At 41.4% G+C, this 15940-nt stretch overlaps 1 protein-coding gene across 7 annotated transcripts in view; it reads left to right on the forward strand.

The window, feature by feature from the left end:
- ANKS1A (ankyrin repeat and sterile alpha motif domain containing 1A) overlaps positions 1–15940 on the forward strand; it is a 166563-nt gene that overhangs the window by 53391 nt on the left and 97232 nt on the right. For all 7 annotated transcript variants that reach the window (XM_061146496.1, XM_061146498.1, XM_061146495.1 and 4 more), the window contains exons 2-3: positions 13501–13581; positions 15696–15852. In XM_061146496.1, coding sequence (XP_061002479.1) covers positions 13501–13581; positions 15696–15852 — 238 coding nt within the window. The remainder of the gene's footprint in view (positions 1–13500; positions 13582–15695; positions 15853–15940) is intronic.

The raw sequence follows: 15940 nt of genomic DNA on the forward strand, positions 1-15940 counted from the left end.
ACTTCTTAGACATCAAAGAGGAGGGGATGGGGAACTTCATCAGATATCAGCGGTGGGAGAACTCTTGATAAATTTACTTAACAGAATTCTTGCTAAAACTGGGCTGGGCAAGTCAAAGATAGGATGGGAACCAAAATGAAGGGCTAGTTGAAAAGAATATTCAGAGGAACCAGAATACAGTTTGGTCAAGGGGAGAGTCTTTGTGGGTGTGTGTATGTTATTAATACATGCCTCATGTATTAGTTACATGTTAGTAATACATGCCTCACCCCTAGAACCAATCAGTCTTAACAGTTTGGTATATAGCCTTCCATATGTTAGTGTGAAGTCGCTCAGTCGTGTCCGATTCTTTGCGACCCCATGGACTGTAGCCTACCAGGCTCCTCCATCCATGGGATTTTCCAGGCAAGAGTACTGGAGTGGGTTGCCATTTCCTTCTCCAGGGGATCTTCCTGACCCAGGGATTGAACGCGGGTCTCCTGCATTGCAGGTAGATGCTTTACCATCTGAGCCACCAGGGAAGTTAGTGTAGGCGTAGAAAAATGCACTGTTCTTACTGAAATGACATAATACTCTACAAACTGTTATGCAGGTACATTTCCCACTTCATATATCTTACAGGTTTTTTCATGTCAGCACATATACCCTGGTCTCATTCTTTAGAATGTTTTGCTTTACTTTAGATATTGATGCCAAACTATATTTTAGATTATGGTTTACAATTTCTTTTCACATGCATTATCCTATTTATTCCATAAAATAGCTCTCTCAGGGTAGGGGTAGGACAAATGACATCTCTGTTTTATATAAGTTTAGATGATCTCCTAGAGATCTTGTAGCTGATCCAACATGTTAAAGTCCAGTATTCACTCATATGGGTAAGTTGCTTGTGTGAAAAAGAATTTAGACCTTTGACATTCAGTCTACAAATTAGGAACATTCAGAACACTGTTTCTGTTGTGGTGCTTGGTACGTTTAGGAAATATTTGTGGTGTATGTAGGACCTAGAATCTGATAATAAATTTTATTTGAGGTATGCATTAGATGTACACTTTTGCATTATTAATTTCTATATTGAAATTTTTGGGTCATTTTAATTTCCTCAAAACAACAAAATAATCATCTTAAATATTTTAAGATTAAATGAATTCAGTCAGCTTGTAGCTCTCATTATAATGATGCTTTCAATTGTTACCTCTAAGTAACAAGGTTTTTCAGCTAATTGGATTTCTGGAAATGTTAATGGGAGTCTTTTGGTTAACTACCTCTAATCATTTCCCTCTGGGATCTGGTTCCTATCTAGGATATAGTGCCTCTGTCAAGACTCTTTATTGGTTTCCTTTACCCCTAGAGAGAAAAAAAAGAGTAAGGCAGAGTGAATGAAGATCGGGCAATGTAAAGCTGGGCGGAAATGAAAGTGTATGAACTGTGGGAAGTTTGTCTTACTCAGGAATGAGAAAAACAGCCAAGAGAGTGGTTTTCAAGAAGTTGTATATAGCACAGCATTAAGATTTTAGAGTTAAACCCAGTGTCACACATTCCAGTTCTGGGACAGTGGGTAAATTATTCACCCCATACTTGCCAGTTTCCTTGGGTTTGCTTATATGGTTCTGATAGGAAGTAAATAGTGAATTATTTAATCCACTGAAAGTATACTTGACTCATAGTAAACATTTAATACTGCCTGTTACTTTCAGGTCTTTTAGACTCAAAATTTCAAGAGAAAGGTCTCAAAGTCTGGATGGAGTAAAGTGACCATATAATTTATTGTCCAGGCCAGGATGCTGTTAATAATTATGCTGGGACAACAGATATAAGCCAGGATTTATTACTTCCCTGAGGCGGAGAAATCTTTGCCCCCAAAAGTGACTGACAAAGGCATCTTGCCTTCCTGCCCAGCTCAGTTCAGCCTGTGGACTTTGACAAGCCAAGGAACAAACCATTCTTCAAAGCTTTTCTGTACACACACACACACACACACACACACACACACACACACACACACGTTCTCCCCCCACCCCCACCCTTCCCCACACAATAGAAGGAACGTTGCTTTTTCTTCCTCAGTAACATGTTATCTTACAGTAGTATGAATCTGCACATATATTTAGAGAAATTTGTGCAGTGTTTTTTACTCAAGAAATAACTAGATAGAGGACATGAATTCTTAGAAATAGTTTCTGTAATCTAAAAAAGTAATTCACCACAGCTGTCTTGGAAGAGATAGGTCCCCTCCTGCCTTTATGTGTAGGTTTCTCTTACCCCTGGGGCTACCCGTGTGCCCGGGGCAGTGCTTTCTTGGCAGTGAGGATACAGTGGTAAATATAACATGCTCCGACCTGCCTGGAAGTTGCTTGGGGTCTAGTAAGAAAGGCAGTCAAATAGGGACAAGCATAGAGCCCTGAACCGAGCTCACTGTCATCAAGACAGAGTATAAGGAGCTCTGCAAGTAGCTTGGGGAGAGTCCTGCCTCGCCGGGGAAGGCCGGAGTTCCTCGGGAGCTTGCTCAGTGCTGCCGAGGTGCTGAAGAGGCGGGAGGGCTGGGGGCCTGGGGAGGAAGGGGCGGGGGGGCATGGCCTTCTGGGAAGCATTTGCTCCTAAAAGGCCAGCTTGGCTGCAGTGTGATCACATAGCCTTCTCCCTGGTTGCAAAGCCTTTCATCCTTTTTTTCTTGAGGACTGATGCCATTCATCTCAGTGGTCCCTGTGTTCCCTTAGTGTCTGCACAGTTCATTTAGAGCATGAACTGCATTGCATTATGGTCTTCCCTCATAGCTCAGTTTGTAAAGAATCTGCCTAATGCAGGAGACCCTGGTTCGATTCCTGGGTCGGGAAGATCTGCTGGAGAAGAAATAGGCTACCCACTCCAGTATTCTTGGGCTTCCCTTGTGGCTCAGCTGGTAAAGAATTGGCCTGCAATGTGGGAGACCTGGGTTCGATCCCTGGGTTGGGAAGATCCCCTGGAGAGGGGAAAGGCCTGGAGTATTCTGGCCTGGAGAATTCCATGGACTGTATCGTCCATGGGGTCGCAAAGAGTTGGACATGACTGAGCGATTTTCACTTTCACTTTAACACTGCATTATAATTTTTTGTTTCTGTGCCTTTGAGGTTCTTTAGCACACTGGCTTGGTCTTATTATAAGGCACCTAGAACAGCACAGCAGCTTTCCCCTTCTTTCCCCCTCCCCACAAATATTTGCATGTTTCCTGTGTGCTTCCTGCTTGGGAAGGTGGCACAGTTTCTACTGACATAGAGGATGCAGTGTGGCAGGAATCAGGATTTTGAGCTCCGGAGACCATTCTCACGCAGTTCAGCATTTCTGTGCCTTTCTTGCAGTTGTGGAACAGAAACAGAATGCTTGAATGTTAAGAAGCCAGGCAAAAGTAAACTGAATCAAGTAAAAATTAAAGGCCCCCAAAGCAATTGTGTAAACAGTAAGGGAAACATGGCTTGTAAAAAACGTGATTATATTTGTATTATTCCTCATGACTTCGTCGTAGTCAGAGCAGAACGTTCCCACAGTGGTGCTCATGTCCACAACCATGCAGAGACTCTGTGTTTCCTCCTGCCTCCATTCCCATTCCCCCGTCTGGGTACCGTGACTGAAACTAGCAGTTACTGGAGTGAATGTATAAGGTTTCTAACAGCCAGAAGCTCGCCGGTGTGTGTGTGGTGTGGTGTGGCTTGTGTGCAGTTAAGTCACTAGAAACAGGAGACTGTTCTTGGCAGGAGAGGGGGGAGCTCCTCGCTAGTGTTGTGGAACAAGGTCATCCTACCAAGTTGTTTGTGTGAGTTGTATCACCTCTAAGTTTAAAATGGGGCGTTGCCTTTCCACTGTGTTTCTCTCTCGCAAGGGAATAAACTCTTCAAAGTCACTGCCTTTCATCACACATTTGGAACACAAAACACATGGCCACAAAAGCCAAGGTGACCAGAAATATACATTTCACAGGTGACAAGGACTTGTTCACCCTGACGTGTGGTGTCAGAATCGTTTCTGCACCATCCTTAACAGGGGGCCATTTATGCCCAGTTGAGTTCTTTTTTTGGGAAAGCAGCCACTTCCAGCTCTTGGCTCTGAGTTTCAGGTGTTTCTTCTGTATTTTTGATTATTATGCTTTTGCTGCTTTCTTGATTTTAAAATTTTAGATTTTTATCTGTCTTTCTTACAGAAGAGCAGGGTTTAGCTTTTTTTCACTCACTAGGTTCACTGCCTCCCCCTTCATCCTTCAGATATATTACAGTTTTTAGTTATATCAGTATCTAATGTTTATATTATTATGGATATTAGTATTATTCACCTGTCAAACCAATTAGTATACTACAATCTTCTTTCTCGCTCTCTTTTTTTTCCTTGTTTTACCTGTCTTGGTGGTGTTCTGAGTTTCCTATATCTAGCTCACTTTTTTTTTTTTTTTAAGTAAGATCTAGTAGGCATTTAAAAAACATTCCATATAACTATGTCAGAATACATATTATTTTTTTCAATTGCCTGTAGAACATACACCAAGATAGACCATATGCTAAGCTACATAAGACAAAAGTTGGTATGTGTTTTCTGATCACAGTGGAATCAAACTAGAAATCAGTAACATTAGACAACAGGAAAATCTCCAAATGCTTAGAATCTAAACAGCACACTTGTAAATAACCATGAGTTAACATGTCTCAGGGAAATTAAAAAAATAACTGAACTAAATGAAAATGCTATCAAACTGTGTGGGATGCAGCCAAAGCAGGGCTGAGAGGGAATTTTTTTAAATACTTCTTATTTTTATATTGGGGTATAGCTGCTTAACAATGTTTTGATGATTTCAGGTGAACAACAAAGGGATTCAGCCATACTTATCCAGCTCACTCTTAATTCCTAAACTACAGCCGTAAATTTTAAATCCCTAAATATTCCTTTCCAAGTCCCAGGCGGACACGTCAGTTGATCTTGTCAGTTTCATGTTCTCCTGCATCCCCAAAGCCCCACACCCTTCAGGATGGCTGGGTATTCTCGAGGCTCACTCCACTCCATGCTTTATTCCCTTTGCCTTTTTTTTATTGTCCAGTTTCCTGGATGCCTGTCTTCCTCTTTCTTGATTTGCTCATTTGGTAGCGCACATCCTCCAGTCACTTCCTGATAAAAGGGTGTGTGGGAGGTAAAATTTAAGACTCTGCATGTCTAAAAATATCTTTATTCTCTTTTTATACTTGACTGATTTTTGGTCTGCTATAGAATTCTGGGTTGGAAATCATTTCACTTTTGAATTTTGAAGGTACTGCTTTTTTGTCTTACAGCTTCCAAAAATGAAAGCTGTAAGACTTTGTGAAAATCTTGAAATTATTGAAGATTTGATGTACTCAACCCTTTGTATGCAAACTATTTTTCTCTCTGGAAAGTATATTGTCTTTATCCCATGTGCTTAGAAATTTCAGTGTGCCTTGGGGGGATGGGTCTTTCTAAAAATTATTCTTTGTACTGAATATAGGATGAACTATTTAAACTGGAAGTTCACATTCTTCAGTTCTAGGAAAATTTCTTAAGTTATTTCTTTGATAATTTTCTCATTCTTTTCTCTGGAACTTTTGGTTCTCTAATTTTCTTATCTTTTCTCTGGAATTTCCCCATCTCTTCTTTTGGTTCCACTTTCTGAAAGATTTACACAGCTTTATCATCAAGCTCTATGTTTATATTTATATATATATTTTTAAATTTATATTTCTACTATCATGTTTTTAATTTCCAAAAGCTTTACACTGATGTAATTTTTTCTAATCCTATTCTTGTGTGATAATAGGTTTTTTTGGTTGAGGTTTTATTTGGTTTCTTATTTCTGTTCCTTTGAGTCCCTTTATTTTGTTTTGTGTTCTCTCTTTTCATGTTTGCTTTCCTCAAATACATCTGGATCCTTAGTTGTCATTTTTATTTATTTAAGTTTCCTCGTGGCTTAGGTGGTAAAGAATCTGCCTGCAATGCAGGAGCCTTGGGTTTGATCCCTGGATTGGGAAGGTCCCCTGGAGAAGGGCATGGCAACCCACTCCAGTATTCTTGCCTGGAGACTCCCATGGACGGAGGAGCCTGTGGGCTACAGTCCGTGGGTCACAAAGAGTTGGACACGACGGAGCATCCGAGCACTCCTGCCTGGGTGCAGAAATGATAGTCTTCTGGCTGCCCTGGATGTGACCGGGGACCCGGTGGCCTGTCGCTGTCTTGAGTAGAATTTGTATTGAGTCCTCGTTTCCAGCCCCTCCTCAGCCCTGGGCTCCTGGGCCAGCAGGGGCCTCTAATCCCTGAGCCTTCCCTGGTCAGTTGGCCCTCCTTCTCTGGCTGCAGGGATTCATTCTTCCAGCTTTGCTAATTTCTCTAATTTTCATCTTCTAAAAACACAGCCATTTTATGTTCATTGTTTTTTTCCTCCTATTCTTTTTGTTTTTACCCTCATTTTAATGAGGATCGAAGAGAAATAAAAATACACATTCAGTGTTTCCCAGTTAACTGAAATTGTTTTGGGTTTGATTGTTTCATGTCTGTAAGTTTTGTCTTTCTCCAAAGATCACCAACTTCTCTTAGAATGAGAGTGGCTTCTTTTTTCTCTCTCCTTTCAACAGTTAAATATGTGGAAAGCATTTTAGTAAGGATGTGTCAAATTCATTTGAGTAAGATGAAGTTTTTGTAAAATTAGATGGACTTTGGACAATGTTTCATTGTGTTGGAAAACTGCCAGTCCTTTCTGAGGTTCAGAGATAAGTTTGCCTTTGCAGGGATGACCAAAAGAGGGAAACAGTGAACGCCTTTGGCAGAAAAAGGCTGATGAGACAACCTCCTGTTTAGACCTTAATGATCTAATGAAGACCTGATGGAGAGCTGCTGAGAACCTCTCTTCCCCTTCAAGTTCATTGCCATAGCTTCCTCTTCAAAGAACCAGTGATGGAGCAGGCCCTGTCCTGCCTTGGTGCTCACAGAGTCTTCGGCTTCCTGAGAACTGATACAGGAGGAGACTCATAATGGTCCAAGTTGTTTTGTCTCAACAGTCAAGGTTGAGAACCTGAATAAACTGGAAGGAACATACATTAGAAATCAGACATGGGATTTTCTTTCCATTCTACATTAATTAGCTGTGTGACAATCAGTAAGGCATTTGGATTTCAGTTTTCTTACCTATAAGATGGAAATAATGTGCTGGTACTTTCCTGTGCCATGGTATGGTGGTAAGGGTTGAACAAGGACAACACACATGCATGTCAACATTTGAGTGTTGTCATTTAAACTAATCATGTAACTATAGCATTCCATACCATCACGTGCTGTGCTGTGCCTGGTCTCTCAGCCGTGTCCAGCTCTTTGTGATCCCATGAATGAAACCCACCAGGCTCCTCTGTCCATGGGGATTCTCCAGGCAAGAACACTGGGGTAGGTTGCTGTACCCTCTTCCAGGGGATCTTTCGGACCCAGGGATCGAACCCAGGTCTCTGCATTGCATACAGATTCTTTTCCATCTGAGCCACTAGGTAAGCCCAAGAATACTGGAGTGGGTAGCCTAGACCATCATATCTACCTACTGACTGACTAGACATCTACATGTGGGAGTCAAATTCATTTCAGCCTCAACTAACCCAAAACAAAATTCCCTCTGCCTGCCCCCCAGCACACACTGTCACAATCACAAAACAAATCAACCCTATTTTTCCTTCTTAATTTACTCTCTCATTAGCCACTGAATTGTTTACTGCGCCCTCCCCATTTAGTCACCAGATCCTGTCTTTTCTATTTAATCTATTCTTTTTTCTCCATCTTCCCTACCATGCCCTTTGTTCAGGTCCTCACTTCATGCCCAAATCACTAACTTGGAAGTTAGTCTGGTCTCCATCATCTCTGGAAATGTTTAGCATAATGATTTTTTCCCCAATTGTGATGTATTTCAGACCATCACAACAGTATGGTGAATAACAGATTTATTAGGTTCCCATCTAGATTACTCCCCAGCTGTCAACAGAAAGATCTTTCTAAAATACACATCTGATTGTTCCCTGCTTGAAACTTTCCAGGGGCACATAGGAGCCTTCATGACTTGGCTGTGCCTACCTGTCCATCCACACATTCACTATCATGCTCCAGTTACTTAAAAGTATTGATAATTGCATTTGTCCCAGTTTGCTGGGACTACTAAGGAGACCTTGAATTTGAGTGTTTCCTCTTTTTTTAAAAAAATTTTTTTGAGTATAGTTGCCTTAAAATGTTGTGTTAGTTTCTACTGTACAGCAAAGTGAATCAGTTACGTGTGTGTGTGTGTGTATATGTGTGTGTGTGTATATGTGTATGAGTGTGTATGTGTATATGTGTGTGTATATGTGTATGTGTGTGCACATATGTATATGTGTGTATGTGTATATGTGTGTGTATGTGTATGTGTGTGTGTGTGTGTGTATGTGTATATGTGTGTGTATGTGTATATATGTGTGTGTGTGTGTATGTGTGTGTGTGTCCCCTCTTGGATTTCCTTTCCATTTAGATCACCACAGAGCATTGAGTAGAGTACCTGATGCCTGTTTCCTCTTTGCTTCTTCTGCCCGGCTGATTCTGTCTAAGCTTTAAAGGCTCAGCTCAAATGTCTTCCTTTTCTGCAGGGTCTCCCTTATTCCCATTTCCCCATCAGCTTCGCTTTGCATACTTTCCAGAATGTCACGCACTGTGTTGTCATTTGTTTACTTGTGTGACTGCCTCACTCTCCTCTAGGGTGGAGACCATGTAGCACTCTGGCCTATGCAAGATGGGGCCTGAACATATACTCGGTTGAACTGGATTGGACCCTGCCAGCCCACTGAGATACCATTACTTGTCTGTAAAGTTAGCAGTTAGGTGACTGGACCACATGAAGCAAGCTTGCTGCCAGCTAGGAGCCACTGAACGGGACACCATTTGATCCTGATCCCACAGAGTAGTCACAGATGAAGGTGGTCTGGCCACTTTGGTTTCAACATATAGTTTTTCTGTCTCTGTTTTATGTAAAAACACGTCAAATGCAATATTTTTACATGTCCCATCAAGAGATTGTGGCCATTTTTAATGGATATGAAGTAGCAGGTTTGTTATGTTGCATGGAGATCATGTCACACTGGGGTCGCAGGTTAGGAAAAACCAAATGTTAAAAGTTGCAAACTGGTGGCCCTTGGGCAGTTCTTGTACACGGCTGTGCTCTTAGAAACATGAAGGATCCCCTTAAAGGGCTTTAAATATGTAGCATGGAAGCACAGCATAAAGAGTTTTCCCTGTGGTTTAAGGTCAAGTCTAATCAGTGCTGTGGTGACAGTGCACTGGATGTTTAGGAATCTCCTGTGCCATTTTTAGGTTTTTGTTTTTGTTTTCCCTTGGTTCTCTTAGAGCATTGTGTTCTGCTCTTGTCTGTTAGTGAGTGGCCCTTTGGTACTGCTTTAGAAAAACCTAATAGAACAGCTGCGATAGAGAGGAAGACCTAGATTGTAAATAGCTCTTTTCTTGGGCTTCCAAAAAGGAAGAAACTTGGGTGGAGGGGGATGTTACTACCATCCTGTCTGAAGCTAAGATTCTAAACAGAGAGCTGACAGTTGTCCATTGTCATTTAGGTTTTATTTAATATATTCCCCATTCCTTCAAATTTCTAGATAGGCATTTAGAGGAAATGCTAGTTAGAGAAAAAAGAGGGGGAAAGGTCTTACCAAGTTGGGAAAGCTGCAGCTTCTTGCAGGAAATTCCTTATCTCTCTGCCTTGTCTTTTCTCATTGTTTTGAGATAGTTTTAGGCTGGAATGGGATATCCAGACTTTAACAACCTCTAAACCAGAGACATGGAGGGAAAAGTTAGAAAATGACAGAGGAATTGCTCAGTTCTGCCTTGTCGTTAAAAGCAAGGGCCATTTAAATGTCCTGGGTTTTTGTTTTCTTCTTTGGGTTTTCTTGGCTGCACTGGGTCTTTGTTTCAGCATGTGGATGGTGCACGGGCTTAGTTGCCCCTGTGGCATGTGGGGTCTTAGTTCCCTGACCAGGGATTGAACCCACATCCCCTGCATTGGAAGGCGGATTCTTAACCAGTGGACCACTAGGGAGGTCCCTAAACCTTAGTTTTAAGGTTACTTTGGGACCTGAATTGAGAAAGTTGAAAAGGTAGCAGCTTGCTAATATGATACTAGAAGCCAACAGATCTGATGTCCCAGCTGCTCTAACCCGTGTCAGGATTTCCTCTTTCCCAGTTCCTCTTGTTTATTCCAGTTACCTTGCTATTGTGTGCGGCCTTGTGTGACTACATCGTCACTTCATCTTGCCGTCCACTTAGATCACGACAAAAGTCCCTGTTTGGCCAAAGACCAGGAGTGCCTTAAATGAGAGTTTTGGATCAGCCACTGATTTGGCTTATAATTTGGGGCAAATAATTTGTTTTTGGATTTCAGTGTCACCTATTTTGTAATAGAAAAGTGATGATGTTTTGTTTTGTGGGGCAAATTGACTCTAAATATGAAAAGTCTACCTCCTAAATTTTCTAGATCTGTTTCACTTTCCAACGTTCTATTCATTGTCAGGCATGGGTTTATAATTTTTGGTTTAGGAAATGAGATGTAAGTGTGACAAAGAGATATAATTGCTCTTAGCTCTTAGTTTGGAAGATGCTACAGGAATCCAAGCTTAATGGAAGAGGAGGACGCCAGGAAGTCCCTTAAGTTCCTGACCTTGTCACACGCTTCCTTAGCTGACAGTGAACAGAGAACTTAGCTGTCAGAGTACACGTGTCTTCTCTTTCACTTAAAACTTATCATCAGCTTTTAAGCCAAATCCTTACATACTTTTTTTTTTTTTTCTTTTTTAATTTTTATTATTATTATTTTTTTTTCCCAGTGGGTTTTGTCATACATTGATATGAATCAGCCATGGATTTACATGTATTCCCAATCCCGATCCCCCCTCCCACCCCTTACATACTTATTAAAGTGACTCGTGTCTCACATATATAACCATTTATTGTTACTATTTTGATTTTTTGCTCTTCTTTTCCCTGTATGTGGGTTCCTTCCCATCATTTAAAAAACATTATAAAAAAAACATTATAAAAAGACCACTACGTGAATGCCTTCTCATCACTGTGTTCTAAATGGTGTGGTAGAATATAGAGTAGAAACTGAAAGTCCTCCTTCACCATATGCTGCAGTGCCTTCCCAACACAGACCTCCTTTCCCCAGAGGCAACTACTGTCCACACTTGGTCAGCACTCTCTGCATCGCCATCCATGGGTGTGTGTGTGTGTGTGTGTGTGTGTGTGTGTGTGTGTGTGTGTGTGTGTGTGCGTGTATAAAATGAGGCCTCATCTTTTATATATTATACAATGACTTCTTTTTTTCACTTCACAGTAACACAGTGCATCTTACAAAATCTTTCCTTGTCCAACACATGGTCCAACTTGTTTTCTTGTCTTTCCTTTGTTGTTGTTAACTGTCAAGTAATAATTTATTTTATGGGTGTGCCAGATGTTTAACTGCCCATCTATAGGTGGTCATTAAGTCTGTAGTTCTTACTCTACAGTGAAGCAGTCCTGTACAAGGATGTGTCTTTGTGCACGTGTACAAGTGTTTCTGTTGGATAGTTGCCTGGAAGTGGAGCTGCTGGCCCAGAGTGAATGCCTATTTTTGGTTTTGGTGGATGCTGCCAAATTGTATTCCCAGAGGAATTCACCAGTTTAAACTCATACCAGTTGAATTTAAGAGTTTGTTTCCCTGATCTTTAACAAGCTAATGTCATTATTTTTGTCAGGCTGATAGGCAAAAAGAAGTATATGATTATTTTAATTTGCATTCTTCTACATTGTGTTTCTGTAGATCTAGGCTTTCTGATTTTTGCCTTTTAGGAGTCTCTCAGCGTTGCCAGTTACTTGGTAACATTTCTTTTTTTATTTTCTTGGGTTGGATCTATCAATTTTATGTCTGTCAGTTATCTGTGGTATAGGGTAGAAATTGTTTCACTTCACACAACTTTAGAAAGGAGATGGAGTGAGCTTGTGTACCCAATCCACTATCCTGATAAATCTCTCATATATGTTTTTCCTCTACAGTATTTACAATGTTGTTTCTTTTTTCTCCTTAGCATTATGTTGTAATCTCTGTTCTGTCTTACTAGATAGCAGTATAAACGGTACTTAATTCTATGTGTCTACACCTTAATTATTGTAATTATTTCTCTATTGATGGACTTTTGGACTGTTTCTAATATTTTATTGTTATAAATAATGCTGCTTCCAGTGTCTGCGTGTCAAGTCTCTGGGCCTAGATGGTTTTACTGGTGATTCTTTATCATTTTAGTGCTCTATGTCAGTGATTCCTCAATATAGAAATAGGTAGATAGTTGCCCAGGTGATCTGTGACTTAAATCTAACACAGATATACCCAATAATGAGAGCACAAAAATCAAAAACTTTAGACCAGCTTCACTTATGAATGCGGATGTGAAAATCCTAATCCTAAGTAAAATGCTCTCAAGTAGAATTCATTGATATGACCCTAATGGATAATGGCCAAATAAGGTTTATTTCAGGAATGAAAGAATGACTCAATATTAAGGAAGCTATTGATAACATTTTGGTTGGTTCATTGTGAAAAACTATGATTTTATCCATAGAGGTAAAAACATTTAAACAGTATTTCTAATACATTTTTAAAAGGAAAAAAAAGTAAGATACTTCCTTTACGTGTTATGGAGTGTCTACCTCAGGCCAACTGCCAACAACATTAGAGGTGTTCTCATCAAAAGCAAGGACGAAACAAGGCTGCCCTGTACTACTTAATATTAGAAGCTCTGGCCAGTGTCGTAAGGTATGAAACAGACGTCAGAATTAAGACTTCGAGGATTAAATGAGGTGACATTTCAACCTTCTTAGTATGGTATTTCTGATTCAAGTAAGGTGCTCATGTAGATTCTGTTGTTATTCTTTTTATTAGCAGTAAGACATATTCACAAAGGAAAGGCAAAATTGTCCTTTGCATCTTAACACACGTATCTGGGTGCTTTTATGAACATGGGTTCTTTAATTTTGGTCCTTGTGCGAATGATCCTGGCAATCTGTCTGGTCTATGCTGAGGTCTCTCCAGCCTTCAGTCACCAGCATTAGAGGTGAATGCCCAGTACCTATAACTGACTAGTGGTTTGATTCAGTGATATTTTTGATGACCTTTCAAAGAGGCCATTTCTTATAAGCCTGACAGTTTTCGGAGGCACGAGTCCCAGACTGAATGAATAAAGAAGTTACCAGTGAGGAGAAGGATACAGGAAAACAAGCTCTGAAATGATGACAGTGTTGTCTTGACACTTGACTCCTTGTTCCGGAAACCACTGGTGTACCCTCAGTGCCGTGTGCTTCTGTAGCACATAGCTGCTGTCCTGTATCAGGAGTCATATGGAAGTAACCTGTCGGCTTAAACACCACACAGAAGTTTTTCCCAAGCAGCTAGCTGTCTCCAGATTCGGTTTGTGACTTCAGTCTTTTTTCTCTTTCCTGTAGCATTTGGAGAGGGCCTAATGTGAACTGTGTTGACAGCACTGGGTATACACCTCTGCACCATGCTGCTTTGAATGGCCATAAGTAAGTATTAATGGGCTATATTCCTGCCCCACTCTTCAGAACTCAGGCCTTAGCTTGTCTTTTTCTTTTTTTCCCTTCCTTTAAAGATGTACTAAGCAGGGATGCTGAAGAACAGAGAAAAGCTAAATTTAGTCTGTCCAGAATTCTTGAGTCGCTGTTTAGTGTATACTTTAAACCTCGTTCCCTAACCCTTGCCCCAAAATAACATTAAAAGCTTCTTCTTTTCCCCTCTGAAATGGATCAGCGCCATACAATGATCTGAATAAGAAGCTCAGATTCGGGGACACTAGAGCGTAATGGGGCTGGATAATCTACCAGGTAACCAGCCTCTTTATAAGCTGAAAAGAGATTGAGTGGTCGTGAGAATTTTTCTGTTTACTTTATCTTTCTGCTTGCCACTCTTTCCTCATGAAAGTAGCCTTGTACACAACAAGAGCCATTCTTGAGGGAAAAATGCACAAATAATATGGCCTATTTAATTCTGTTAAGTATAGAGAAGTTATTCGGATTTTTTCTATGGGATTTGTGTGGAAGCTTCTCTGGAGGTGTGCTCTGGCGGCCTGAAGAGGGCCCTGCCCTTCAGTGAAGAAGGGGAAGGCCCAGAGCAGGGGCAGGCCCAGCGGGGAGTGCAGGTGCAGGGGGTAGGTTTGCTGGGAGAATGAAAACCGGAGCGGAACAGAAGAGAAGGCGCTGGTGAGAGTTTGAGGCCTATTACTAGAGAAGATAAGCAGTAGAAGTTTAGTTTTTAGAAAAGACAGTTTATTGGGACCATTTAGACTTTTCTGAGCAGGGAGCCGGGCCCTGCCACCTTGTGGTATTCTGTATCACTGTCACAATATTGGGCCCAGCCTAAGTGACTCCGCATGGGCTTCCCTGGTGGCTCAGTGGTAAAGATTCCACCTGCCAATGCAGGAGACTTGGGTTCGATCCCTGAATCGGAAACATCCCCTAGAGGAGGAAATGGCAACCCACTCCAGTATTCTTGCCTGGACAATCGCATGGACAGAGAAGCCTCAGTGGCTACAGTCCACAGAGTCACAAAGGAGTCAGACATTACCTAGTGACTCAACAATGACAACAACAAAATGACTCCAATATGCTTTTCTAAAGTGACGTGAAAGTCGTTCAGTTCTGATCAACTCTGCGACCCCTTGGACTATATACAGTCTATGGAATTCTCCAGGTCAGAATACTGGAGTGGGTAGCCATTCCCTTCTCCAGGGGATCTTCCCAACCCAGGAATCAAACTGGGATCTCCTGCATTGCAGGTGGATTCTTGACCAGTTGAGCTACGAGGAAAGCCCTAAGATATGTTGAACATGATCGTTTTCTGTAGTGCAGTCTTTTCTATAACCATCTTAGACAAAGCTAACGTAATCTGTAGAGACTTCCTCCCCCTTAGATAGTGGGGTAGCCGGAGTTAAAGTGGATCTTGGACTTAAATGACTATAGCTTGTTAGCCAAGTTCACGTCCATATTCTGTTTTTATTTACAGTGGGGATTTTCTTGGACCTCATGTGCATGGGGATAATTATACATTTTATTTGCTTTAATTAGTGGTGTCACCAAGAAGGAAGCCAAGTCATCCTTTCTGGATGTATCAAGTGATACCATATGTGTCTTCTGCTTGCAAAAGGTTTATGTTTATGTTTGCATAAGGTTAAGGTTTATGTTTGCAACCACTCTAAGTCTGCTCTGCCTGTCTTATTTCCAGCTCCCCTCTCACCAAATGTTTTGAATAATGTGGTGAATAATGATATTTGTTTTGCATGACTACTTTTGTATAAATTCTGTCCCTGAATGCTGTTTCAACATCACAAACAAGGAAACCAGACTTTTTCAAGATAATGGAAAATAAATGGATTATCTAGAAAATAGCTAAACCAGGAGGTGAAGAGTCAGTGGGGTGTGGTTCAAGATGACTCAGCCGCTTGTCAACAACTGTACAAGTAGTCCGGGAACTGAAAGGAAGAATCAGGTGATAAGCTCAGGTAGAGATGGGAGCCAGGTGAGCTCCTCTCTGTGAAAGGGCTTCATGCTACACAGACGTGCAGGACTGTTGGTGGGAAAGACTTTGTGGGTTCTGCAACTCACGGTCGATTCTTGCCTTTTAGGGATGTGGTCGAGGTTCTTCTGAGGAACGACGCGCTGACCAACGTGGCTGACTCGAAAGGCTGTTATCCGCTGCACTTGGCAGCCTGGAAAGGAGACGCCCAGATAGTGCGGTTGCTCATCCATCAAGGGCCGTCACACACCAAAGTCAATGAACAGGTTGGAAGGAAGGGACGCTTTCTCTACGCGGCTCCAGCCAGACCTTGGCAGCCATCTCAGGCCCACAGCTCAGATCTAAGGGAACCAG

Source organism: Dama dama, chromosome 7 (assembly GCF_033118175.1).
Source record: "Dama dama isolate Ldn47 chromosome 7, ASM3311817v1, whole genome shotgun sequence".
NCBI lineage: Eukaryota > Metazoa > Chordata > Mammalia > Artiodactyla > Cervidae > Dama > Dama dama.